The 27,967-nt window shown below is 39.8% G+C and overlaps 1 protein-coding gene across 3 annotated transcripts in view; it reads left to right on the top strand.

Annotated features, from left to right (window-relative positions):
* The window catches only part of LOC141220588 (serine incorporator 2-like), a 49,399-nt gene extending 21,928 nt beyond the window's left edge, over nucleotides 1-27,471 (top strand). For 2 of the 3 annotated variants that reach the window (XM_073666399.1, XM_073666401.1), the window contains exons 3-10: nucleotides 4,700-4,878; nucleotides 8,426-8,505; nucleotides 8,792-8,929; nucleotides 9,133-9,302; nucleotides 12,713-12,803; nucleotides 14,006-14,141; nucleotides 14,410-14,616; nucleotides 26,343-27,471. In XM_073666399.1, coding sequence (XP_073522500.1) covers nucleotides 4,700-4,878; nucleotides 8,426-8,505; nucleotides 8,792-8,929; nucleotides 9,133-9,302; nucleotides 12,713-12,803; nucleotides 14,006-14,141; nucleotides 14,410-14,616; nucleotides 26,343-26,481 — 1,140 coding nt within the window. In that variant the 3' untranslated portion in view covers nucleotides 26,482-27,471. Of the gene's footprint in view, nucleotides 1-4,699; nucleotides 4,879-8,425; nucleotides 8,506-8,791; nucleotides 8,930-9,132; nucleotides 9,303-12,712; nucleotides 12,804-14,005; nucleotides 14,142-14,409; nucleotides 14,617-25,467; nucleotides 25,630-26,342 lie in introns of all 3 variants that reach the window. The other variant, XR_012288808.1, reaches the window with a different exon arrangement.
* The last annotated feature ends 496 nt before the right edge of the window (nucleotides 27,472-27,967 follow it).

Here is a 27,967-nt window from a genome sequence, read left to right as displayed (position 1 = left end):
GGGCCGTTTGGGGGTGAGGTGGATGGTGGACTATGTGGCATAACTTTTGGGCATATTTCCAAAAGGTACATTTTCGTGCAAATCTAATGGACTCATGGTAGAGGCAGCTTTAGGGCAGATTTTAGCAGCAGCTGGAACTGGGGCTTTAGTCAAGTTGGAGGGAATTATGAGCAGTGGCAAATATCAGTTAATTTTGCATGAAAACCTTCAGATCTCTGCTAAATAGGTAAAGCTGAAGATGAATTTTGCCTTTCAGCACAAAAATGACCCTAAGCATACCTCCAAATCAACAAAAAAAATGGCTTGGAACAAAGCTTTGGAATGGCCAAGAACTGAATAAAATTGAACTCCTTCAACTGTGGGTTGACCTGATGAGGGCTGTACACAGGCGATGCACTCGGAATCTGACAGATTTAGAGCGCTACTGCAACGAAGAGTGTGCAAAAATTGCCAATTCTAGATGTGCCATTCATGATGACTAACTACCCAAAAGACTGAATGCTGTCATGAGTTCAAAGGGTACTTAAACATAGTGTTTGCATATTTATGCACCCACATTTATTTTATTTTTTTCCACCTGAAAACCAAGGCGTCAGAGTTTGAGTCGATATAAAATAGACCAATTCCGAATCCTAAAATATATAATAAATTGGGTACAGTAGTGCAATGCAGTTTGTGGGGAATATTTTTTCATAAGAATTTTGGGAAAGTTATGAAATGTCCTATAATTGTCTGTCCTATTCCTGATCTAAGGGTCTAGACTTTTAGCTGAGATGAATATGTGCTACAGTAAATTTATCACTTAAACATGAGCCATGTATGAGGGAGTCGGAGTTGGAGTCTGTGTCATGGAAATTGAGGAGTCAAAGTTGGTGTCCGTCTCATGCTACCACGAGTGTGAAAGCACAACCAACATTCAAAAGTGACCAAAACATCAGCCAGAAAGCATTGGTACTGAGATGTGGTCTGTGGTCCCCACCTGCAGAACCACTGCTTTATTGAGGGTGTCTTGATAATTGCCAATAATTTCCATCTATTGTCTATTCCATTTGCACAACAGCATGTGAAATTGATTGTCAATCAGTGTTGCTTCCTAAGTGGACAGTTTGATTTCACAGAAGTTTGATTTACTTGGAGTTATATTCTGTTTGTGTTCCCTTTATTTTTTTGAGCAGTGTATTTAAAAATGTACAATTTTTATTTCAATCCAATTAAAAATAGGTAAAATCCAGGTACTTTCAAATTCAAAAAGCAACGATCATTCACAGACGTATATCATATTGGTAAGTTTCCTCATAAATACAATTAACAGTGGTTAAATACTGACATAAATATCCATTTTTATTGCACCCATTGCCTAATAAAGTGCTAGTACAAAAAATGTTTTTATAGGCATGGTTGATCTCAATATTATTATAGCATAATATCCAAAATATAAAGTGCTAGTGCCAAAAATTGTATATTTATGTGCTATAAATGGATCTCCCATGTATCATTGGTTATATTCAACCAGTGGTATCCTTCCAAAGTGAAAAAATCAGCATCAAAGTAATTCCATAAGGAACGTATTGTGCAAGAAGGGATAATGTCACTAAAAGTAAATAATGATGGTTCTGAGGAAACCACTGTTAATCGTATTTATGAGGAATCTTACCAATATGATATAGGTCTGTGAATGATCGTTGCGTTTTGAATTTGAAAGCACCTGGATTTTACCTATTTTTAATTGGATTGAAATAAAAATTGTGGATTTTTAAATATTTTTGTGGATAGCTTCCTTTAAAACTAGACTTATTTGGTTTTAGTTTTTTAGTTATTATAGATGTGTTGGGACTTGATTTTGGGAGCGTTACTAATATATAAGTATTACAGGTTCTCCTCATGTACATGTTAGAGAACCTGTCACCATGAAAATACAGTCCAATCTGCAATCTACTCAGCTCCACCTGCTCTATAACATGGTGCCCGCAGATTAGACTGCACTTTCTTGATGACAGGTTGCCTTTAATGCATCTTGTGGCAGGTATTTGTCCTATTTTAGTAAATAGGAAAGTTGCGTGATACCCGCCAGTTGCACACAGAGCAGAGATTTAATGCCTCTCTATCTGGTTGACTAATGCCAATAGCTATATACATTTTGAATTGCAGCCGTTTTTGTAATCTCTGCCTGCACCCGATCATACTGCAGAGCCATAGCTGTGGTTGTGGGGAACACACCAGAGAGCCATCTTAGTGATGGCCTGTTGCAGTCATGGCTGAAAGAAGTTGATATATCCATAATATTTCCCATACAGTTCCTAAAAAAAAGAGAATCCTTTGAAAATACTTGAATTTCTGCAGAGATTAATTATAAAATGTGGTCTGATCATCTAATTCACAATTATAGATAAACACTAACTAGCCAACTAATAAAATACAGACAGTTAGGCTATGTGCCCACGTTGCATTTATGAAGCAGAAAATTTCTGCTGCATAAATGCAAGTCCTCTCCCGGAAAAACGCATGCGGAATTCCGCACGTGTTTATCGCGCATTTTTCGCGCGTTTATCACGCGTTTTCCACATGCGGAATTGCCTTGCGTTTTTTATGCATTGGACTAAGGCAATTCCGCTTGCGGAAACGCAAAATTAAATGACATGCTGCGGATTTTTGAATGCGGCATAAACGCTGCGGAAAAATCCGCAGCATGTGCATAGAACTTGCGGAATCCCATTGGGGACCATGGGGTGCGGATATACATGCGTTTTTCAAGCGTTTACGCTGCGGAAATTCTGCAGCATATACGCTTGAAAAATGCTACGTGGGCACACAGCCTTATAGTTAGTTTTCCTCCCTGCTGAATAAAAGACAAAGTGAGCCCTCAAATTCAATAACCTATAGATGCCCCTTTTAGAGCAATCACCCCTACAATACAATTACCTGCATACGCTTCGCTGTTTAATTCTTCCAGGGATTACCTAAAACAGGGATGTCAAACTCAAACACACAGAGGGCCAAAATGAAAAACTTGGACAAAGTCGCAGGCCAACCAATATACAGTATACTCTATATTGAAGGCCCCACCTAGCCCTCCAGACAGTAACGGGGCCCCACCTAGCAATGTTGGATCTGGTGTCGTGGGCCAAATAAAACCACCCTGCGGGCCACAGTTTGACAGAGTATGCCCTAGAAGAAGCAAACTTCAAAACATATATCATGGTGTTGCAGTCTGGTGTCCAATATTATGTGCAATTATTGTTTGATTCTTGCTTTCAGGCCACGGCCCCACTATCAGTATTTGGTCAGTATTCGGTCAGTATTTTTCCTTAGGTGTGGGAGCCAAAACCAGGTGAGGAACAATCACAGAAAAGGTATAATAGAAACAAGTCACCAATTCTGCATTTATCACCCACTCCTGGTTTTGGCTCCAACTGCTGAGAAAAAATACTGACCAAATACTGATAGTGGGGCCGTGGCCTTACTTTGTATGTGATTATACTGTTATTTATGCATTTATTACTGACTAGTTTGTATGCGGCTGGTGCTTATGAACTGCCTAGCCTGGTGAATGATTGTTCATAGTATATGTACCATTTTTCCCTCTCTTTGAGCGTGCATTCCACCCTCTTGTTTTAGTTGTTTTTATTCTTGTTTGTCTGCTATCTTAATAAAGATGGTCTTTCTTTGTACTTCTTTCACCAGTACACTATTTGCAGCAAAGCTACACAGCGATATTGTACACTTCAGTGCTCATAGCTGAATGTTTATTTTGCATTTAGGGTATACAACGGGATCAGTCCGAGCCCCTGATTGCCCATCATACATTGGGACTAATGGGAAAATAATTTTTGATCCAACAGTCTCTACTCTAGACAGGACTATTGGTTCTGTGTTGACAGCTACTATACCAATATTCCCTCGGTTAGACACTTGTATGAGAAGAGTACAGTATCTTGTCTGCCTATAATTGAAAAGGAAAGACTTGCTATAGAAACTTTTTAATAAAAAGCTAAATGCAGTGAGCGATGGCTGTATTCATTTCCTGGCACTTTGACAGCTCGCTCTTCAGCGCATCTTTGCATAGTGGGTTGTCAGAATACAGGGGAATTATTGCATCTTCCAGTCACAATATAGGAAACGATTATTTTAATCGCTCTGTTTATGCTTGTAATACTGAAAGCAAGCGTCTCCCGGGAGGATAGAAGTTTATTTTCTCCTGGTAGGCAAGTTTTCAGTAAAAGGGTAGGAACAAAATGACCATTTACCTGCAGGTAAATAACGTTAAAATGCTACCTGACAAATTCCCTTTAAAATCATAATATCTGTGATCTAATTGCACAAACCACATACAATGTGTCAGGAAAAATGTCTACCAGTCAACCTTTTATTATTTAAAGTAAATAGTTATTTGCATGTAAATAGGCCCATTCATAAAACTGACCTTGTCAAACCCTCTGGTAATGACATAGTCAAGTAATGGGTTTTAATTTATAAAACTTTGTATCAATGTAAAATGTGAATACTTTTTATAAATATGATAAAAAGTTTTTCTAATTATGTTTTTAGAAATGTCTATGTAAAGTGAAAAAAAATTCAAAGCCAACACATGGCTGAAAAAAAAAAAGATTTATGTGTTCATGAAGTACAGTGTACTAGACGGACACCATTTCTGTCTCTTCACTGCTTTTTATGCCTGTCATGCTTTATTTTTCATTCTCAGCTACCATGGTTTTGCTCCTCTTCGACCACCATTTCTGGCTCTGTAAACTGTGACATCATGGTTGGACACCAAGCAGTGTACCGCATGTGTTTTGCCCTGGCTGCATTTTTCTTCCTGTTTGTCTTAATTATGATCTGTGTACGAAGTAGTCGGGATCCAAGAGCATATATTCAGAATGGGTAAGTTTTTACCACAAAAGAGGGTTTTGTATTCCAGCCTAAACAAGTCGTTAGCATCTGATAGGTGATAACTGTTAATTAGTATGGGTCCCACAGCTTCTGTGAATGGAGCAGCAGGTTGTGCATGCTATGCAGCTTCATTCAAGTCTTTGATAATCAAGATAACAGGTGTCATTGGCTACCTTCATCATTGTCTAAGACCTTCATGATCTTCCTCTCAATTCAACTCCTCCTGGCCAGGGTTCTAGCTAGGGAAGAAAAAGAGAAAAGTTTTACGCCATAGGAACATTTCTTTATATTTTATTTGCTTGTTCATCACTGCAGTCTAAGAGCATCTTCATTTTTTTTTTAAACAGTAACTACTTTAAATAACTTTTCAGAATAAGCTTGTGTGTGTGTGTATATATACAAGAGGAATAGTACTATTACTGGTAATTATTCGACGTGCTGCATTTTCATCAGAGCCTACAGAGGGTTAAAACTATCCCTCAATTTGCAATTGACTCTGAGCTGGTGGGAGGAGATTAGCTGCTGTGATGTGTCCCAGCGGCATGGAGATAATTATCTAGCAGTACTGAGTTGTGTAAATGTGAATTCAACTCTAGAGTGAAGTAAAAGATTTGTTAGTATGTTTAGCTTAATCTTTGTGTCTCCCTCTGCTTGCTTTTTCATTCTACTCCTTACTTCCTCTGTCCTTTCTCTCTCCATAAGGTATAATAGGATGCTAAACCTGAAACCTCACTCTGGTGGCAGTATGTATTACTTTGAGTAAGATGGAGTTGAATTTTTTTTTCCAGAGTGTATGACATGTCAAGTTTAGGAAGTAGGAGGAAGGGGAAGAAGTGTCTCATAGGTGGAGAAAAGGAGATTTTTGATATTTGCATGCACTATTTATGCAAAGTTTGCTGAAAGTACAGTTCTCTTTTAACCACTTTATTACACTATTTACTTTCTTGATTGTTGTTCACTCAGGCTGCATCAGTGCTTGTGTATACAGAGTAGAAAACACTGCAAGTGCTTCCTCCTCCCGACCTCAGTGAGCATGTGATTGATTGTTCCCGGTTACAGGGAACTTTGACAATAAAATGAATATATTAATATGTTAAAGTGCACCCCAATTTATTTATTTTTTTCTACTTAAAGGGAAATGCAATATAAATTGTTTTTAGGGGTCCTTTGTTGGGAAAAAAGTGAAAATGGACCCGATATTCCACTGATATCAGAAAAAAAAGAATATAAAAATTAAGCCCCATGTATCGCAAAAAAGGGGCAAGCATTATTTTATTACCTGAACCACATTTTTTTTATATTTTTTTAGAACCATTAAAAGCACATATATGCAATAGGGACAGAGACCAGTTTAGAGATAGATATACAGTACAGACCAAAAGTTTGGACATACCTTCTCATTTAAAGATTTTTCTGTGTTTTCATGACTATGAAAATTGTACATTCACACTGAATGCATCAAAACTATGAATTAACACATGTGGAATTTTATACTTCACAAAAAAGTGTGAAACAACTGAAAATATATATTATATTCTAGGTTCTTCAAAGTAGCCACCTTTTGCTTTGATGACTGCTTTGCACACTCTTGGCATTCTCTTGATGAGCTTCAAGAGGTAGTCACCGGAAATGGTCTTCCAACAATCTTGAAGGAGTTCCCAGAGATGCTTAGCACTTGTTGGCCCTTTTGCCTTCACTCTGCGGTCCAGTTCACCTCAAACCATCTCGATTGGGTTCAGGTCTGGTGACTGTGGAGGCCAGGTCATCTGGCGTAGCACCCTATCACTCTCCTTCTTGATCAAATAGCCCTTACACAGCCTGGAGGTGTGTTTGGGGTCATTGTTCTGTTGAAAAATAAATGATGGTCCAACTAAACGCAAACTGGATGGAATAGCATGCCGCTGCAAGATGCTGTGGTAGCCATGCTGGTTCAGTATGCCTTCAATTTTGAATAAATCCCCAACAGTGTCACCAGCAAAGCACCATCACACCTCCTCCTCCATGCTTCACGGTGGGAACCAGGCATGTAGAGTCCATCTGTTCACCTTTTCTGCGTTGCACAAAGACACGGTGGTTGGAACCAAAGACTCATCAGACCAAAGCACAGATTTCCACTGGTCTACTGTCCATTCCTTGTGTTCTTTAGCCCAAACAAGCCCTTGTGTCCTTAGCAGTGGTTTCCTAGCAGCTATTTTACCATGAAGACCTGCTGCACAAAGTCTCCTCTTAACTGTTGTTGTAGAGATGTGTCTGCTGCTAGAACTCTGTGTGGCATTGACCTGGTCTCTAATCTGAGCTGCTGTTAACCTGCGATTTATGAGGCTGGTGACTCAGATAAACTTATCCTCAGAAGCAGAGGTGACTCTTGGTCTTCCTTTCCTGGGGCGGTCCTCATGTGAGCCTGTTTCTTTGTAGCGCTTGATGGTTTTTGCAACTGCACTTGGGGACACTTTCAAAGTTTGCCCAATTTTTCGGACTGACTGACCTTTATTTCTTAAAGTATTGATGGCTACTCGTTTTTCTTTACTTAGCTGCTTTTTTCTTGCCATAATACAAATTCTAACAGTCTATTCAGCAGGACTATCAGCTGTGTATCCACCAGACTTCTGCACAACACAACTGATGGTCCCAACCCCATTTATAAGGCAAGAAATCCCACTTATTAAACCTGACAGGGCACACCTGTGAAGTGAAAACCATTTCCGGTGACTACCTCTTGAAGCTCATCAAGAGAATGCCAAGAGTGTGCAAAGCAGTCATCAAGGCAAAAGGTGGCTACTTTGAAGAACCTAGAATATAAGACATATTTTCACTTGTTTCACACTTTTTTGTTAAGTATATAATTCCACATGTGTTAATTCATAGCTTTGATGCCTTCAGTGTGAATGTACAATTTTCATAGTCATGAAAATAGACATTTCTTTAAATGAGAAGGTGTGTCCAAACTTTTGGTCTGTACTATATATATATATATATATATATATATATATATATATATATATATATATATATATATATATATATATATATATATATATATATATATATATATATATATATATATATATATATATCTATCCACAATTGGTTTGTGTCCCTATTGTATACTGCCCTCAGATTTGTAAGCATAACCCTAATAAAGTGTCTGTTTCTAAATGTTACTAAGGAAGTTACTCAGAGGAAGTTAACATATCTGCCTGGTAGAATTGAGAAAAGAGCATACAATAAAACTAAAGACACGTTTGCATGTATGCACTACTTGTGAGCTCAAGATGCCATACCTTGTATTTTTAACTATGGGGCCGATTCATCAAATTGTGCATAGTGCATACTCCTTCTATGCCAGTCTTACTAAATTCATTGAGAGGCTGTGCGCCACAGATTTTGTGACTTTTCAAAGCTTTTACCATGCTTTTCTGCTATAAAGGCTTTGATGAATCAATCCCTATGTATTTTAACAATATACTCATGAAAATTGACTTGTGTGTTTTGATTTGTTACATTACTATACTTTTCTGTCTTGTCTGTTTTTTCTCAGGTTTTGGTTTTTCAAGTTCCTGATTTTAGTGGGAATTACAGTTGGTGCTTTCTTTATACCAAATGGAGTATTTACCACAGGTAACGGCTTATGCCATTAGTTATTCTCCTCTGCTTGCTCCTGTTCCTTGTTCTTTCCCTCCAGCAGTTTTATGTCATGTACATTATGCTTCTCGAACACTCCACCTGTGCTGCCAGCTACATGACTTGGTGGTTCCTTGTGAGGCACACTTACCAGTATGACACCTTTGCATTTTACCTGATGTTGAAAATAACCTGAACCTGTAGTAAATCTTGTCCTATTCGTCTTAGCATTTGTAAGCACATATTTTCTGTTCTTAATTTGATGTAATTTTATTCCATGCAGTGTGGTATTATTTTGGCATGGTTGGTGGTTTCCTGTTCTTTCTGGTCCAGCTTATTCTCATAATTGACCTTGCTCACTCTTGGAGTCAGGCCTGGCTTTTGCGAGCTGAAGATGGGAACACCAAGTGCTGGTATGGTGGTAAGTGTGAAAATATTTAAAGGAGATATTTTATTATAAAGTGATGAAACTTTATTTAAATAATACAACGGTAAACATATTTTATATATTTATAATAAATGCCTGAAATCTTGCAAGAAGTTGAAATGTAGGTACGGTACTTACACTTTCTGCTTCTTTCGTCTTTAACCTATAAAATATTAATCTACTTTTTTGTGTTATAGCCCTTCTCGTCTGTACTCTACTGTTGTATGCTGCCGCGATTGCTGCCATCGTTGTCCTATATATATATTACACCAAACCGGATGGTTGTGTCCACAACAAAGTGTTCATCAGTTTGAACCTCATATTCTGTATTCTAGTCTCTATCGTATCAATCCTTCCCAAAGTCCAGGTAAGAAGCTAAAGGCCTTGGCAGATCTGAACAAGAACTGAGCATGAACACCCACCACAAGATATACAATTGATAAAATGTTATTTTAAGCCTTTAACCCCTTTAGGCCACGATTGCTTTTCATTTTTGCTGTTTTTTTTTCTCCTTTTCTTCCAAGAGCTATAACTGTTGTATTTTTCTGTTGATGCAGCCATATGAGACCTTTTTTTTGCTGGACTAGTTGTAGTTTTAATATGATTGCATTTATTTTATCATTCAGTTCATTAGAAAACAGGGTTAAAAATCCAAATGCTGTGTAATTGTGAAAAGAAATGCAATTCTGCCATGTTTTTTAGGGTTTTGTTTTTACGCCAATTATTTTGTAGTACAATGACCGTGAAATAATATTCTCTAGATCAGTACAATTGCTCGCAGTGGTAACTAACTTTCTTAGATTGTTGTTGTATGTTCTTTTTTTTTTTTTTTTTAATACATGTGCTGAAAAATAAATTCAGAAGTTTGGGGAAAAAACAAACAAACAAAATATTTTTTGTTTTTTCACCGTTTGCCAAGACCTGTAACATTTTTACTTGATAGAGCAGTGTGAGAGCTTGTTTTTTGCCTTACGAGTTTACTGTTTCATTGATACCAATTAGGGGGATATGTGATATAGTTTGATTGCTTTCTTTTGGATTTTTTGAAGGGAGGAGTAGTGATCACAGAAACTGCAATTCTGCAGTTTTGGTTTTATTTCTAATCACCGCTTTCACTTTCGGATCAATTAAATTTTAATATTTTGATATAAATGGTGTTTAGTTTTAGTGGGGCAAAATGGAGTGATTTCGGTTTTGTTTTTTTTACTTTGAAATTTTTTTTTAATTTTTTTTTGTCTCCTTTATGCTATACTGTTCCAAGAACCAGCAACAAATGCCTTCAGCAGGTCCCTGACTGCCATGGACACCTATCAGTGCCTCGCGATCATTTAATGGGAGCCATTGTGCATGAGCCATTTAATTGCCGCTGTCAGAGAGTGACAGCGGAGTTTAAATGGTTAGCAACCGCAATCGTAGCTCAGCTCATCAGACACGTGTGGAAAGAACTCAACTCCTGAGCCCTCTTCACACACGATCACCTATGCAATCATGTACATGATTTGCGCTAGGTATTAGAGGGGTTGTATCAAGTTCAAAAGTAGGTAAAATTGAAAAGTGGTTGTAAAAACAAGGCAATTTTAACCCTAATTGCACATTTACATGCTCAGTATTTTGGTCAGTTTTTTACCTCAGTATTTGTAAGCCAAAACCAGGAGTGGGTGATAAATAAAGAAGGGGTGATGTGTTTCTATTATACTTTTCCTCTGATTGCTTCACTCCTGGTTTTGGCTTACAAATACTGATCTAAAATTCTGAACGTGTGAATACGGCTTTATTAAAAATATTTTTTGTTTTCCATAATAGAGGTATTTTTAATTCCATAATCTAATAATAATTCCTGTGCTTATTGTTTTTCTTAAATATTGGCGTCACATATGTCCTGTCTGCATAGAGAGTGTAGCAAGGTGTTTATTTAATAACTGAATTGGAGTGAAAGCATTATTCCCACCATGCAATGGATAAGCAATTGATTTGAGGTGTTCCACCTCTAGGATCTGAACATGCCTACAGAGAGGGAGTTTCCGGACTTCCATTCTTTGTGATGAGGCTACTGTCACATCGAGGCAGAAAGTGGGAAAGTGAGCTGGCTGCATGCTTGACTATTTCTGCAACTGAATAATTAGGAGAGCAGTAAATGAAGAGTCCTGCATGTGTGTCCACTCCCCTTAATTCCTCCTTTCCCCAGATGAGGTGACAGATGTCTTACTAGATAGGACAGTGGTGGTGGGACCTCTGTATATGGGCTTAGGTTCCAGTCTCAGAGTTGGTGGGCCCCATCCTTCATAAATTTATCATCTTTAATGTCTAAGGTGGGAATTAAGAGATTATTATAAAAGGTATCTGTAGAGTTCCTTCTCTAAGTAAAGACAAGACAGTACAAGATGTTTTATTACCTTTTTAATGAATTCCATTTTATAGGTGCTGCATTCCACCCAGTCATATTGGGTGGAGTGCCGCACTGCACTGAGCTGGACATCAGTCAACAGTGCCATGACTACAATGCAGGAATAAGTATTTATTTTACTCACTTATATAGCGCCATTAATTCCACAGCACTTTACAGATATTATAATCACTGTCACCCTTGGGGCTCACAATCTGCATTCCCTATCAGTATGTCTTTGGAGTGTGGGAGGAAACTGGAGAACCTGGAGGAAACCCACAAAAACGGGGAGTACATACAAACTCCTTGCAGATGTTATCTTTGGTGGGATTTGATCCCAGGACCCCAGCGCTGCAAGGCTGCAGTGCTAACCACTGAGCCACCGTGCTGCCCACAAGTATAGCCATAATTGCCCAAATGACTGGAATGCAGCCGGATGGAGCTGGAATCCAGGGCTGTGGAGTTGGTATAAAAATGGACGGACTCAGACTCCTCAAATATATAATAAATTGCTTACAGTAGTTCAACGCAATTGAACTACTGTAAGCAATTACAGTGCTAACCACTGAGCCACCGTGCTGCCCACAAGTATAGCCATAATTGCCCAAATGACTGGAATGCAGCCGGATGGAGCTGGAATCCAGGGCTGTGGAGTTTGCCGTGGAGTTGGTATAAAAATGGACGGACTCAGACTCCTCAAATATATAATAAATTGCTTACAGTAGTTCAACGCAGTATGTGCTGTAAATAAGAATTTAGGAAAGATATGAAATGTCATATAAATGTCTGTTCTATTCCTGATCTAAAGAAGTTGTCCACCACTTCTCATACCCCACGCTTGCCCTAATGAAATAAAAAGCCTATACTCTCCTCCTGTGCTGGCGCCATTCCAGCGGTGTCGACACTCCTGGTCCCAGGGCCCTCGTTCTGATTGGGCGCTTGGCTCACATGTCACAACAACCGCACAAGAGCCCTGGGACCGCGAGCACCGGCCACCGCTGGAACATAAAAGCTTTTTTTTTTTTTATTATTATTTTTACCGGTGGCAAACTTTAGATCAAGAAGGGGTTGTCCTAATAGTGGACAACTCCTTTTAAGGATTTGGGCTTTTAGTTGAGATGAATCTGTGCTGCACTTGATTTACATGCTCAGTAGTGAGGCAGTGCTGTGGAGTCAGAGGTTTGGCTTACTGACTCCACAGCCCTGCGGGAATGTAAGACCAGTCAGCAGTTTACTAGTGTTATGATTGACTGTTAATCTGACTGTATTCCTGTCTACAAAGGTATCAAGTGAAATGTAGGCCAAATGTTAATGATTTGTGGTTTCTAACGATGAAACAAAAAAACTGTAGTTATATTGTCAGAAACCTGTTTTTCGTCTTTATCTTTTTGCAGGAGGTTCATCCACACTCTGGATTACTACAGGCATCTGTTATCACGTTGTATACCATATTTGTGACCTGGTCTGCCATGGCAAATATTCCTGGTGAGCTACTAGCTGACATCCAAGTTGAATATAATGGTTCCAACATATGTCCTTGACCCATTGAAAAATACTGCTTTACACAGAGAAAAACTATTCTTTTGAGAATATAGTTCTCTGCTGTAATTTACCACATATTTCAGGATATTGCATGCACAGGGGACTGCCAGTAATATTTGAATCCCTTCACTCAAAATGACATTGTATTCACATCCTTGGAACGGATCCTCAGGTGTAGATTGTGCTTAAGAGCTGAGCTTCCTTAACACTTTGCAGATAATGGCTATATTACATAGCCCGCATCTGCCTCTAACAGCCATGGTTAGTTGCTGAGTTCCAGCCACAGCTGCGAACCATTTAAATGTCGCTGTCAATCTCTGAAAGTGCCTGCGTCCACTGGCTCCCATGGGCGTCATGCAATGTAATCACGGGGGCAGATGGGGAACTATGACAGGCAGGGGGTCTGGTGAAGCTCAGCCTTAACCTGAGTTCCATAGGAGACCGAGATATTCACTATTTGCTGCAATAATATGGTATTGCAGTATAGAATATAAACAATCAAATGATCGCAGGTGCAAGTCCCCTAAAAGGACTAAATAATGAAAAAATAAAGAAAAAACATCAAAAAATATATGTATAAAAATTCAAATCATCCCACTATTTCTCTGTTTAAAAGTAAAGAAAGGAAAAATATATATAAAAAAATCTGATATTATTAAAATATGGAATTTAACCCGATTGGTAAACGTCTTAAAGAGAGAAAAAAATCAAGACCTCAGAATTGAGAATTTTTTATTTTTTTTTTGTCACTTCACCTATCTAAAAATAAATTGTAATTCGTAATCAAAGTATCTATGTACACTAAATTGGTATTCACTAAAAACGTCAGCGCAGGATGCAAAAAAAAAGTCTATCTGCCCCATCAACGGAAAAATAAAAATGTTATAGTTCTCAGAACATGGGGACACAATGCAAAAACATTTGTTTCGTCACTTAAATATAAAATAATCTATGCATATTTGGTATCGCCGTATTCACACGGACGTGAAAATCACATTTCCTCACAATGAACGCTGCAAAAAGAAAACCCCCAAAACAATGACTGAATCATGATTTGACAGTATGAGAAAAAAGAGCGAAATGTAGTTTACTATACACATTTGCCCAATGATAGGTGTGTTAAATGCTTGCTATTGCTATCTCAGACAGGAATTGTAATCCCACATTACTGGCTATTGTGAACAATGGGACTACTGCATCGTCATCCAGTGTGGTTCAGTGGTGGGATGCTCCAAGCATTGTTGGACTAGTGATCTTCATCTTGTGTACTCTGTTCATTAGGTGAGTTTCAAAAGAGCAGTGTGGGGTTCCTTTATGGGATAAGACTTGCTGAGTGTCATAAACGTTTTGTCTTGAGACTTGTTTATACTGCGGTTCTCAATATCCGTTGCATTCTTGTACTATAATGGTCCACTTTATTTTAGTTATAGCCTTCCAAAAGCTAAAATTCTATCACTTCATGTCTCAATTCTTGTGAGGTTAACTTTGCTCTTTAAAATTTAAGACATTCTGCATTTCTCATCTTGGACTTGTTCTCCTACATTTACAGCATCCGCAGCTCCAACAACCAGCAAGTTAATAAACTAATGCAAACTGAAGACAAGAGCGGAGATGGAGCAGTCCACAGCAATGAAGATGGGGTGTATCGAGCTTATGACAATGAAGAAGATGGCGTCAGCTACAGCTACAGCTTCTTTCATTTCTGCCTTTTACTTGCCTCACTCTACATCATGATGACCCTTACAAATTGGTATCTGTAAGTACAGTCTTAGCACAAATATTTATCATGATATTAAAATCTGTTTGAGTTTATTCACACTTGGCAGACTTTTTTTTTTTTTAATTCAGTAACTTTTTTTCTTTGCTTTTCTTGCTTTCTGCCAGAACAGCCTAATTTAAAGGGAATCTGTAGGCATGTTTTTACTATGTAATTTGAGAGAAGCATGATGGTGGGGCTGAGAGCCTCAATTCAGGAAGGTCACTTACTGGGCTGTGTTACTGTTTCAATAAAATCATTTTTTATCAGCAGGAGATGATCACTAAAGGACTAGGTTGTGCTTTCTAGTTTACTGCTCTGAGTAACCCCGCCACCACCTCTGATTAGCACAGTTTTATGGGTACACTGTGTATCAGTGGTGGGGCGGGGTTATACAGAGCTCAGCATTCAAAGCACTGCTGGCTCTACAGCAGAAAAAGTGGATCAAAATTAAAGCAATAAGACCAGCAAGTATCTGCCCCTACATCATGCTGCTCTCGGATTACATATCAAAAACCTGATGACAGATTCTTTTTAATATGATTTGCATGAATCTCTGCAACTGAAATTGCAAATACTAGTGATGAGTGAACCCGTTTGAAGTTCAGGTTCGGCCGGACTTGAGTAAAAAGTTTGGTTTGGGTCCAAACTTGACCCCAAACCCAAACCCAATAGAAGTCAATGGGAACCTGAACTTTGGTGCTCTAAAATGGTCATAATAAGGGCTGGGGGTCTGCAAAAGAAAGCAAAGTGGGGGTAAGAGCAGGACAATTGCCCTGCAAACCAATGTGAATAGAAAATGACTTAAATCCCTTAAATTAGTCAATAAACATTGACTTAATTAGTTTACCCAACAGGCTGGATAGAATCAATATAATGGTGTGAGGCTAGACAACACACAGTCCAAAATAAATGTAAGTCAATGTAGACTATTCTTATCAATGTCATGCGTAAATATACATTCATTGAAACTATTAAATCACACTAGTAACAAAAGTAGACAGCTGTGAGCTAGTGTTATTGTCCTGGATGGGGCCAATATCCATAAAGGTTCCCACACTATTAATAGGTCTGTTTAGCCTTTACCTTTAACTAAAAAGGGGGGACCCCCCTATTTTTAATAACCAGCAAAGGCAAAACATACAGCTGCGGGCTGATCTTAATAAGCTTGAAAGGGGCCAAGGATATTGGCGTCCTCCCAGACTAAACACCAGTCCTTAGTTGCCCCACAAATGGTGCATCCATTAGATGCCCCAATTCTGATGCATAGCCTCAGCTCTTCCCGCTTGCCCTGGTGCGTTGGCAAGTGGGATAAAGTTCATGGAGTTGATGTCAGCTGTGTAATGTCCGCTGACATCAAGCTCAGAGGTTAGTAATGGAGAGGTGTCTATCAGACACGCCCATTACTAACCCTGTAGTCAAAAGTAATAAAGACCTAGAAAAGTCCTTTAATTGTATAAATTACTCCCCGAATATTACCCTCTTTTACCCATTTATTAACATAAAAATCAAAGTAATCCTCACCTGTCCGCCGTTAATCCATAATGATGAGGTCCTACGACGATCCCCAACTCTGCTCTACATCCAGATGGTGTGGTGAGCGGTGACATCAGTAATATGATCGCTCACCACGCCAGACGGCACTCGCTGAGCTTAGCATGAGAACACGGCTGCAGTGACGAGCGGTGACGTAATTAAGGTTATCACATGTCACAGGCAGCGATTCTCACGGTAAGCTGTGTCAGCTGGCCTGTGAACTGCGGTTACCTTACTGTAAGGTCACCTCAGTTCATAGCAGCTGGTTCTCGCACTGTGCAGCACCAGTGCCGGACTGGTGTGCTCAGTCTGTTCCAGCTGGCATGGTGAGCGGTCACATTACTGATGTCACCGCTCACCACACAATCTGGATGTAGCAGAGTCTGATATCGTCGTGGGACCTCCATCATTATCTCCTTCATCCCAAGCCTGTTTTCACCTTCACGACCAGGCCAAATTTTACAATTCTGACCAGTGTCACTTTGTGGTAATAACTCTGGATCACTTTAATGGATCCCACTGATTCTGAGATTTTTTTTTCGTGACATATTGTACTTCATGATAGTGGTAAAATTTCTTCGATATCACTTGCGTTTATTTGTGAAAAAAATGGAAATTTGGTGAAAATTTAGCAATTTTCAAAATTTGAATTTTTATGCTCTTAAATCAGAGAGATATGTCACACAAAATAGTTAATAAATAACATTTCCCACATGTCTACTTTACATCAGCACAATTTGGGAACCAAATTTTTTTTTTTTATTGGGGAGCTATAAGGGTTAAAAGTTGACCAGCGATTTCTCATTTTTCCAACAAAATTTACAAAACCATTTTTTTAGGGATCACATCATATTTGAAGTCACTTTGAGGGGTCTTTATGACAGAAAATACCCAAAAGTGACACCATTCTAAAAACTGCACCCCTCAAGGTGCTCAAAACCACATTCAAGAACTTTATTAACCCTTCAGGTGCTTCACAGGAATTTTTGGAATGTGAAAGAGAAAAATGAATATTTAACTTTTTTCACAAAAATGTTACTTTAGACCCAATTTTTTTTATTTTCGCAGGGGTAACAGGAAAAAATGGACACCAAAATTTGTTGTGCAATTTCCCCTGGGCATGCAGATAACCCCATATGTGGGGAAAAAACACTGTTTGGGCGCACGGCAAGTTTCGGAAGGGAAGGAGCGCCATTTGACTTTTTGATTGTAAAATTTGCTTGAATAATTAGCAGATGCCATGTTGCATTTGGGGAGCCCCTGATGTGCCTAAACAGTGGAAACCCCCCACAAGTGACACCATTTTGGAAACTAGACCCCTCAGGGAACTTATCTAGATGTGTGGTGAGCACCTTGAACCCCCCCAAGTCCTTTACAGAAGTTTCTAACATGGAGCCGTGAAAATAAAAAATCTAACTTTTTCCACAAAAATGATGTTTTAGCCCCAATTTTTTTATTTTCACAAGGGTAAGAGGAGAAAATGGACCCCAAAAACTTTTGTTCAATTTCCCCTGAGTACGCCAATACCCCATATGTGGGGAAAATACAGTGTTTGGGCGCACGGCAGAGTTCAGAAGGGAAGGAGCACTGTGTGACTTTTTGAACGCAAAATCGGCTGGAATCGAGAGCGGACGCCATGTTGCGTTTGGAGAGCCACTGATGTGCTTAAATAGTGGAAACCCTCCCACAAGTGACCCCATTTTGGAAACTACACCCCTCAAGGATTTTATCAAGGGGTATAGTGAACGTTTTGAACCCAGAGGTACGACACAGAATTTGATAACATTAGGTCATCATATTGAATAAGTTGTCATTAGTCTTGAGCGCAAGTGCTCGCTACTTGAGTTTGCATCGGGTACTCAGGTATGCACCATGTATCAAGGGTGCTCAAGTGGCATGCTTGAGTCCTCGCCTTGAAGGTTTTACGGTTATTAGACACCCAAAACATGTGGGGATCGCTCGTGCATGGCAGGCAATTCCTGCGAGTTTTTTTTGGCCGCGAAGCATATGGGGCGGAGACTCGAGCATGTCACTCGAGCACCCACGATACTCAATGCATACCCGAGCACCCGATGCAAACTCAAATAGCGAGCACTTGCGCTCAACACTAGTTGCCATATCGTCCTCCTTTTATTCAAAAGTAAAAAAAAAAAAAAAAACCCCAACCCCAGCGTTTATTTTTTACGCCGTTCCTAGTGCGGTATAAGTGATTAGACGACTTTATTCTTCGGGTCGGTGCGACTACAGAGATACCAGAATATCGGGTTTTTATGATTGACAGCTCTCACACACTAAAAGACGCATTTTTTTGTAAAATCTAGTTTTTGCATCACCATATTTTGAGAGCTATAATTTTTCCATGTTTTGGCCGACAGTCATGTGACGGCTTGGTTTTTGTGGGATGAGTTGACGTTTTTATTGGTGCCATTTTCAGGCACGTGACATTTTTTGATCGCTTTCTATTCCGATTTTTGGGAGGCAGAATAAACAAAACCCAACAATTCAGGAATTGTTTTTTTACATTTTTTTATTCTGCTCCGCGTGAGGTAAAATTGATAAGGCAGCGTTATTATTCGGGTCAGTACGTTTACAGCGATACCACATTTATATAGTTTTTCTATGTTTTGGCGCTTTTACACAATAAAAGCTATTTTATAGAAAAAATTACTTTTTTACATCGCTTTATTCTGAGAGCTAGAACTTTTTGATTTTTTGGATGATGGAGATGTATGGCGGCTTGTTTTTTGCGGGACAAGATGACGCTTTCAGCTGTACCATTTTTATTTATATTTGTCTTTTTGATCGCGTGTTATTCCATTTTTTGTTTGGCAGTATGATGATAAAGCATTGTTTTTTGCTTCGTTTTTTATTTTTATTTTTTACCATGTTCACTGAAGGGGTTAACTAGTGGGACAATTTTATAGGTCAGGTCGTTCCCGACGCGGCGATACCAAATATGTGTACTTTTATTGTTTTGTTTTTTTTTCATATTTATTGATGGGTACATTATATATTTTTTATTTTTATTTTTTTCACTTTCTGAGAGTTTTTTTATTTTTATACTTTGTCCCACTATGGGACTTTCACGTTTTTTTTTCTGATCGCCTGCATAGCACAGGAATGCAGCACCATCCCTGTGCCATGCAGGCTGTCAGCGCTGCACAGTGAGAAAATAGTTTGGTTATGCAATGCGCATGACCAAAAAATCTTCCTGTTGTCTGGTGACCCGGATGTTGTCATGACGACATCGGGTCGTCATGGCAACATCCGGGAAGCCGCGGCAGACAGCGCTGGAGGCCCGGAAGAGGTGGTGAGTATTGCGATCACCTCCCCTTAGCCACCGCAATGCTGTGATCGACTTCTATCGCAGCATTGCGGGGTTTAATGTGCTGGGAGCGGTTCGGGACCGCTCCCTGCACATAGTACCGGGTGTCAGCTGTGACAATCAGCTGACACCTGGCGGCGATCGCGCCCACGCAGCCTGTGTGCGCACGCGATCGCCATGACGTATTAATACGGGTCAGGCTGTTAAAGCCCAGGGCACAGACGCATATTAATATGTCATGGGCTTTAAAGGGGTTAAAACTTTTAATTTTTACACCATTTAAATCAGTTAGGTCATACAAAATACTTAATAAATAACATTTCCCACATATCTACTTTCATATCGGCACAATTTTTGAAACATAATTTTTTTTGTTATGAAGTTAGAAGGGTTAAAAGTTGACAAGCAAATTCTCATGTTTACAACAATATTTACCAAACCATTTTTTAGGGGACCACATCCCATTTGAAGTGGCTTTGTGCGGCCTATATAACAGAAAATTAATGGATTGTGCAAGGAAAAAATGAACATTTGACTTTTTCACAAAAAATTTACATTTTATTTTTCACAAGGGTACCAGGAGAAAATGGGCTCCAAAATCTGTTGTGCAATTTCTCCTGAGTAGACCGATACCCACATGTGGGGTAAACTACTGTTTTGGCGCACAACAGGGCTCAGAAAGGATTGAGTGACGTTTTGGAACGCATGCTTTGATGGTATGGTCTGCGGTTGTCGTGTTGCGTTTTGAGAGCTCATGATGTGGCTAAACAGTAGAAACCCCCCACAAATGACTCCATTTTGGAAACTAGACCCTTCCTGGAATTTATCTATATGTGTGGTGAGCACCTTGAACCCACAGGTGCTTCACAGAACTTTACAACGTTGATCTGTGAAAATGAGAAAAAAATATTTTTCCTACAAAAATGTTTTGGCCCCAATTTTTTTCATTTTTACAAGAATAGCAGGAGAAAATGGACCCCAAAATTTATTGTTCAATTTCTACTGAGTACACAGATACCCCATATGTGGTCGAAAACTACTTTGGAGGCACAGTTGAAAGCTCAGAAGGGAAGGAGTGCCATATTGGAGTTCAGATCTTGCTGGACTGGTTTGAGGGTGTTATGTCACATTGGCAGAGCTCCTGAGGTGCTACAACAACAGAATCTCCCCCCCCCCATAAGTGACCACATTTTAGAAATACAGGTGCATCTCACAAAATTAGAGTATCATCAAAAAGTTAATTTATTTCAGTTCTTCAATACAAAAAGTGAAACTCATATTATAGAATCATTACAAACAGCGTGATCTATTTCAAGTGTTTATTTCTGTTAATGTTGATGATTATGGCTTACAACCAATGAAAACACAAGTCATTATCTCAGTAGATTAGAACAATTAACAAAAAACACCTGCAAAGGCTTCCCAAGCATTTAAAAAGGTCCCTTAGTCTGTTTCAGTAGGCTCCACAATCATAGGGAAGACTGCTGACTTGACAGATGTCCAGAAGGCAGTCGTTGATCCACTCCACAAGGTCCCAGAGTTTCAGTTTTGTCTAGTGTGAAGTTTCCACAATCTGTAATGGTTTGGGGAGCCATGTCATCTGCTGGTGTAGGTCCACTGTGTTTTATCAAGACCAAAGTCAGCACAGCCATCTACCAGGAAATTTTAGAGCACTTCATGGTTCCCTCTGCCAACGAGCTTTTCGGAGATGGAAATTTCATTCTCCAGCAGGAGTGGCACCTCTCCACACTGCCAAAAGTACCAATACCTGGTTTAAAAACAACAGTGTTACTGTGCTTGATTGGCCAGCAAATTCGCCTGACCTTAAACCCATAGAGAATCTATAGACTATTGTCAAGAGGAAGATGAGCGACACCAGACCCAACAATGCAGATGAGCTGAAGGCTGCTATCAAAGCAACCTGGGCTTGCATAACACCTCAGTAGTGCCATAGGCTGATCGCTTCCATGCCACGCCGCATTGATGCAGTAATTGATGCAAAAGGAGCCCCGACCAAGTATTGAGTGCATTTACTGAATATACATTTCAGTAGGCCAACATTTCGGATTTTAAAATAATTTTTCAAGCTGTTATAAAGTATTCTAATTTACGGAGATAATGACTTTTGTGTTTTCATTGGATGGAAGCCATAATCATCAACATTAACAGAAATAAACACTTGAAATAGATCTCTGTTTGTAATGACTCTATATAATATGAGTTTCACTTTTTGTGTTGAAGAACTGAAATAAATTTACTTTTTGATGATATTCTAATTTAGTGAGATGCACCTGATCATATTGACTCCACAGGTGTGTCATATAATTTTATACCATTAGGCAGTGTACATTTTTACAACCAAAATTTTGTTTTAGCCCCAAATTTTACATTTTCACCCTGGGAAATGGATGAAAGTGGCACCAATATTTGTCCCACAATTTTTGCTGAATGTACAGAAACCCCATATGTGGCTGTATAGTAGTGCTTAGCCACACGGCGAGACTCAGGAGGGACGGAGCGCTATTTGCCTCCTGGAGCACAGGTTTTTCTAGAATAGTTTGCGGACTCAATGTACAGAGCCCCTACTTTCTAGAAGAGCAAAGCCCCCCCCCCCCCCCCCCCCCCCTCAAGTGACCCCATTTTGGAAATGATACTACTTTTGGAATTTATTTACAGGTGTAGTGACCATTTTGACTGACTCAATTGGTGTTTTCCAGAAACAAGCAGCAGTGAATGTTGCTGAGTGAATATTGCAAACCTCCATTGTACTGTAGGTACCAGTACGTTATAATGCTCAGTACGTGGTAGTGCACAGCTCATGCTTTTTGGAGACACATACCCATAAATTAGGCGGGTTATCATTGCTACAGAAATGTGGACGTTAATTATGTGGTTTAGGCACACAGGGGGTCAGAAGGGAAGGGGGAAATTGGGATTTGGAAGCGCAGAATTTACTGGATTTCTTTTGGGGGGTGAGGAGCCATAGCACTTGTTCAGAGCTTTGTGTTCCCTGTAACTTGAAAGCCCCCTATATTTTCATTTGCAGATGACAGACATGAGTGGGGATTTGTTTTGTGGATGGGGTTGAAGATTTTATGGGAACATGTTACATAACATTTTGTATCACATTTATCCTGCGCTCTACGTTGAGCATTTACATCGGGGTTTCCATCTAAATCTCCGAGGGACGTGATTCAGATGAAACTCCCGAGGGATTCATTTACTATAATGAGGCCGCAGAGTTACTGTGGACTCCGTCTCGCATCTGTCCAGCGTTGTTCTTCTTTTCAGAAGTGCACAAAACTGTGGCCAACCGCGCTTTTATGCACACCTAAAAAGACAGACACCGTGGGATCACAGGCCAGATGGCATCCACGGTGCCTCCATCTGCCTCATTATAGGGAATCTTCCTCTGGGGGGGTTCTGTCTGCATCACGTAATTCAGAGATTTACACGGAAACCCCATGTAATCGCTCAGCGCAGTATAAATGTGCACCGAGCCTTACTGCATCTTTGGGAGGCTGAGTGAACAAATCAACAGCAGTTGAAGAATTGGTTTTATTTATTTTTTACGCCGTTCATTGTGCGGTATAAGTGATTAGACGACTTTATTCTTCAATTACAGCGATACCAGATTTATATATATTTTTTTTTAAATGTTTTGGCTGCTGTCTCACACTAAAATACGCTTTTTATTGCAAAAACAAGTTTTTGGGAGTCATGGCTTGTTTTTGCAGGACGAGTTGACGTTTTTATTGGTAGCATTTTCGGTCGCATGACATTTTTTGATCGCTTTCTATCCCGATTTTTCGGGAGGAAGCATGAACAAAATCCAGCAATTCAGGAATTGGTTTTTTTTTTTTTGTTATACCGTTCCCGTGTGGTAAAATAAAGGTAGCTTTATTCTTAGGGTCAGTACAATTACAGCGATACCACTTTTTAATTGTTTTATGTTTTGGCCCTTTTACACCATAAAAACTATTTTATAGAAAAAATTATTATTTTTGCATCGATCTATTCTGAGAGCTATAACTTTTTTTATTTTTCTGCTGATGGAGCTGTATGGCGGCTTTTTTTTTTTGCAGGACAAGATGACGTTTTCTGCGATGCCATTTTTATTTACATTTGTATTTTTGATCGCATTTTACTCCACTTTTTATTCGGCCGTATGATTATAAAGAATAGTTTTTTTTGCCTCGTTTTTTATTATTTTTTTACTGTGTTCACTGAAGGTATTAACTAGTGGATCAGTTCTATAGATCGGGTCGTTCCTGACGCGACAATACCAAATATACTTTTTTTTTTTTTTTTCAGAAAAATATTTATTGGTAAGCTGCCTTGTACATGCTTTACCCATAAATATGTATCCATATTTATTTATGGGTAAGCTGTCTTGTAGTCCGGAGGCAGCTTACTTTGATGGAGGAGAATACTGACAGTGTCCTTGCTGATCACAGAGTTGCTGTCTCTCCCGCTGTCTGACACTGATCTATGTGATCATTGGAGAGCTGGAGCAGAAGCTACCTGGAATAAAAATAGGCTGCAGAAGCTGAACAGCTGCAGGACCTTCTGCAACAGTAATTCCAGGACCATTCAGGTCATATGACTTGAAAGGTGCTTGAGTTAATCAAGTGGAAGGTCCTGCAAATGCACTGCTGCTGCAGACTCCGTTCAGGTCCTGATCAGGAACTGTAGGATGTTGTCATGTATAGTGTGTGTCTCTCTGTCTATATGGGCATGTAACAGCTGTGCATGTCTATATGGGTATGTAGCAGAGCTGTGTATGTCTATATGGGTATGTAGCAGAGGTGGGTAAGTCTATATGGGTATGCTGCAGATTGGTGTGTGTATATAGCACTGCAGAGACACTAACAATAAATTTATTACCTCTCTATTCTACTCTAGTACATAAAAATTGGTGATAGTGACCCCTCTTCCTCACACTGCCAGGGAAGCTTTAATTATTTTCTGCTGTCTAAACCTAGTAAGGTGAATCTCATAGTCCGAAAAATACGGTGTGTATATAGATAGATCGATCGATCTATATCTATATATTATAATAATGTGTGCCAGGATGGGGGACATGTATACCAGGAAGGGACTCCAGATGGGGGACATTACTGCATAATGGGGGAGGAAGCAACTCCTATGTCCTTTATAGGATTTAGAACGCTACAAGGGCCCATACATCTGACCAACATACGGGGGTGTGTGTGGGGAGGGGAATCGGACTCTAGTTAAGCCACTGGGGTCAGTACCTTTTTGTCCCTAAAACTATTCTCTAAAGCTTATGAACAGGTCTGCTTTATGTGGTGCTTGGTGTGTATTGGCCTGTATGTGGTGATTTTTTTTTTTTTTTTTTTTTTTTTTTTTTAACTGCGGTTTATATATCACTTGATAGGGCCCATTAGGGCATAATTGGATGAGAGTACGTTGAATGGGGCCGCCACTTGCGCAATACAGGTTGCCAATCTCAGTGGCTAGGCAGGGGTAAATAGGGTCAAGCATTTGGCGGGTGGCAAGCATTTTTTTTGGTATGTGCTACACCCATCCTGGTATTTGTGCTCCCCAATCTTGTTCCCCCATCCTGTTATGTGCTGCCCCCTTCCTATCCTGGTATGCATGGCACCCCTCACCCCCAATCCTGGTATGCATGGCACCCCTCAACCCCCGTGTCCCGGTATGCATGGCACCCCTCACCCCCCAGTCCCGGTATGCATGGCACCCCTCACCCCCCAGTCCCGGTATGCATGGCACCCCTCACCCCCCAGTCCCGGTATGCATGGCACCCCTCACCCCCTAGTCCCGGTATGCATGGCACCCCTCACCCCCCAGTCCCGGTAAGCATGGCACCCCTCACCCCCCAGTCCCGGTAAGCATGGCACCCCTCACCTCCCAGTCCCGGTATGCATGGCACCCTGCATCCCTATCACACTGCACACATACAAAAAAGTAAACACTTATACTCACCTTTCTTCCCTGTTCTCCAGCGCTGTGTCCCGTTCTGCCGTGGGAGGAGTGTGGCGCTGCAAATGTGTCTTCAGTAAAATGGCGCCGGCCAGCGCTATGCGCATGCGCTGATTGCGACATCTCAGTCCTGCCACGGTCTCTGGCGAGAAGAGAGGCGCCGCAGCAACGCTCCTGCCGGTCAGGTAAGTATGTAAGTATGGCGTCTCAGATCGCGGTATGCGTTCAGTGTCAACGCATACCGCGATCTCCGGCACCATACACTCCTCTTTCCTGTAACTGCTCCATGCGTTCTTCTGTCTGGAGCCAAACTGAGCAGGTGTGTCACGCTTGCGCAGTCTATAAAGACTTCAGACTGAGGGACGCATCTCTGTTTAATTATAAACACATGTGACTGATTTTAGTGTTCTTGCCTTACTAGGTATCCTCACATAGTGTGGTTTTGTTGTTTTGGTGTGATTCACTTCTTTTTTTGTTTTTTTTAACAAGGGTTGATTTAAAAAAACAAACAAAACATATCTAATAAAGATTAACTTTAAGGGGTATAAATAATTTTTGTGAAATATTTTAAGTGCTATATTCTAGTCTATACTGTTTTTTTTCTTAAATACCATTCTTGCTATTGACTATGACAACAAAGAAGTGAAATTGCCTTGATCAGAGCTACCTCAAAATGCAGCAGGCAAAAGCAGGAGTTAGCCGTATAACACTATATTATATACAGTATGTTCATATGGAAGGAATCTGTCCGCGCCTGAGCCAGATATAACAACACCCGTGTGTGTGTATATAGATAGATATAGCATAGATGGAGCGAGTAAAATACAGCTTTCTGTTAACAGAACAGTATATAAATTCTTACCTTTTGGTTCATCAATCTTTTCTGTACTATTTTCAGGCCAGGATCATCTGATCTCTCCTTGACAAGTCCTTGGTCTGCTGTATGGGTGAAGATTTCCTCCAGCTGGGTTGGGCTCCTTCTTTACCTCTGGACCCTCATTGCACCCTTGATTCTTCCAGACAGAGAATTCAGCTAATCTGGGTAGTCATGCTGTAGTTTTGAAGGATTTTTTTTTTTTTTTCTAAATATGAAATGTTCTAATTGCCTGACACCGGACATCATATATTAAGTGCTGAATATATGATGAGTGTGAATAAGCAGTCATGCTGACCCAATACAGTGTGTCCCTACATGGCAGTCTAGGGCACAAGGCTCTGTATTAATACTGAAAATATAATGGCATATGAGATCTGGATCATATAATGATCCCGTTCACACTGTGTGGCCGGAGACATATTAGCGTTATGGCATCCGATGCAAAAGCATCGGATGCAATATGCTAATGACACTCGGCTCCTGCTCTGCTGCGAGCGTGAGCCGAGTGTCAGTGCTGCGGCGGAGACTGAAAAATTAATTAACTGGAGTGATGCTTCACACACAGCCATAGGCTTATATGGGTGCATGCGATCCGATTCTCTGATGCACGCACAGCATGTTAGGATTGTTTTCGCATGCCGAATCGGCATGAGAAAATTATCACAGATGTGCATTTACCCATAGGTTAACATTCGGCCGAGTGCAATCCGATTTTTTTTTATAAGATTGCACTCGTCCGATTACATCGCAAGTGGGAGTGAGCCCTCACAGACACTATTGTATAATGGCACGATCATCAGAAGCCTTATTAGGAAGTGATTTTCACAAGTCATTTCATAAAATTGTGCCTTAAATAGCATTCACCAAATTATGTATGTGAGTGTTTGTTTCTATGTTTTGACAGCGTGTATTATGCAGAATAATGTAGGGTTGAGTCCTTCAATGGGATGAGTGTGATCTCTTCACGACAGCTCCCGAGAGAAAACACATTATAATTTTTGAATGGTTTTACAAGCTTTTATAGAACATAACCAGTACATTGATTATTGCTCTACGGCTTTGTATTTTGTTTGTAAAATATTTTTATATGATTAATATTGTGTCTTGTATTTCACATCTGTTACTCTATAAATAAAATGTTTAAAAGTTATCATGGCACAAGTTTACTTTCTTCCTATCAGACATTGAAATCTTTGTGTATTTGAAGCTTGCGTTTCTCATATTTATTACAATCTTCTCAAACATGTACTATTGGGATTATTATATTGATTTATCTATGATTTTTTTACTCCGCATAATGTTAGCTAGAGCAAAAAAGTACATTTTTCTCAGAATCACAAGGGGGCGACAAAGTGCAGCTAAAGGAAATAATGTTTTAGTTGTGGATGGGCTGTATGAAATGTGACAAACAGATGGCAGCAGTGATAACACCATGGAGAATGCAGAGTGCCAGTCATTCCAGGTCAGTCCTCTGAGGTGTGATGAGACAGTGTCGCAATGGAGAGGGCTGACTTTTTTTCAACCAGGTGATTTCTTTTTAACCTATACTTTGAATACATAGATTATCCCCATTCTACCTGAAGGAAGCTGATCTCCGTACAGCAAAAAGATGGTTTAAAACTGATGCCCCTAAAATGCAGCTGTAG

Source organism: Phyllobates terribilis, unplaced genomic scaffold (assembly GCF_046119375.1).
Source record: "Phyllobates terribilis strain yellow unplaced genomic scaffold, ASM4611937v1 Scaffold_2__4_contigs__length_985480577, whole genome shotgun sequence".
NCBI classification, from domain to species: Eukaryota; Metazoa; Chordata; class Amphibia; order Anura; family Dendrobatidae; genus Phyllobates; species Phyllobates terribilis.
This window is presented reverse-complemented; position numbering and strand designations above follow the sequence as displayed.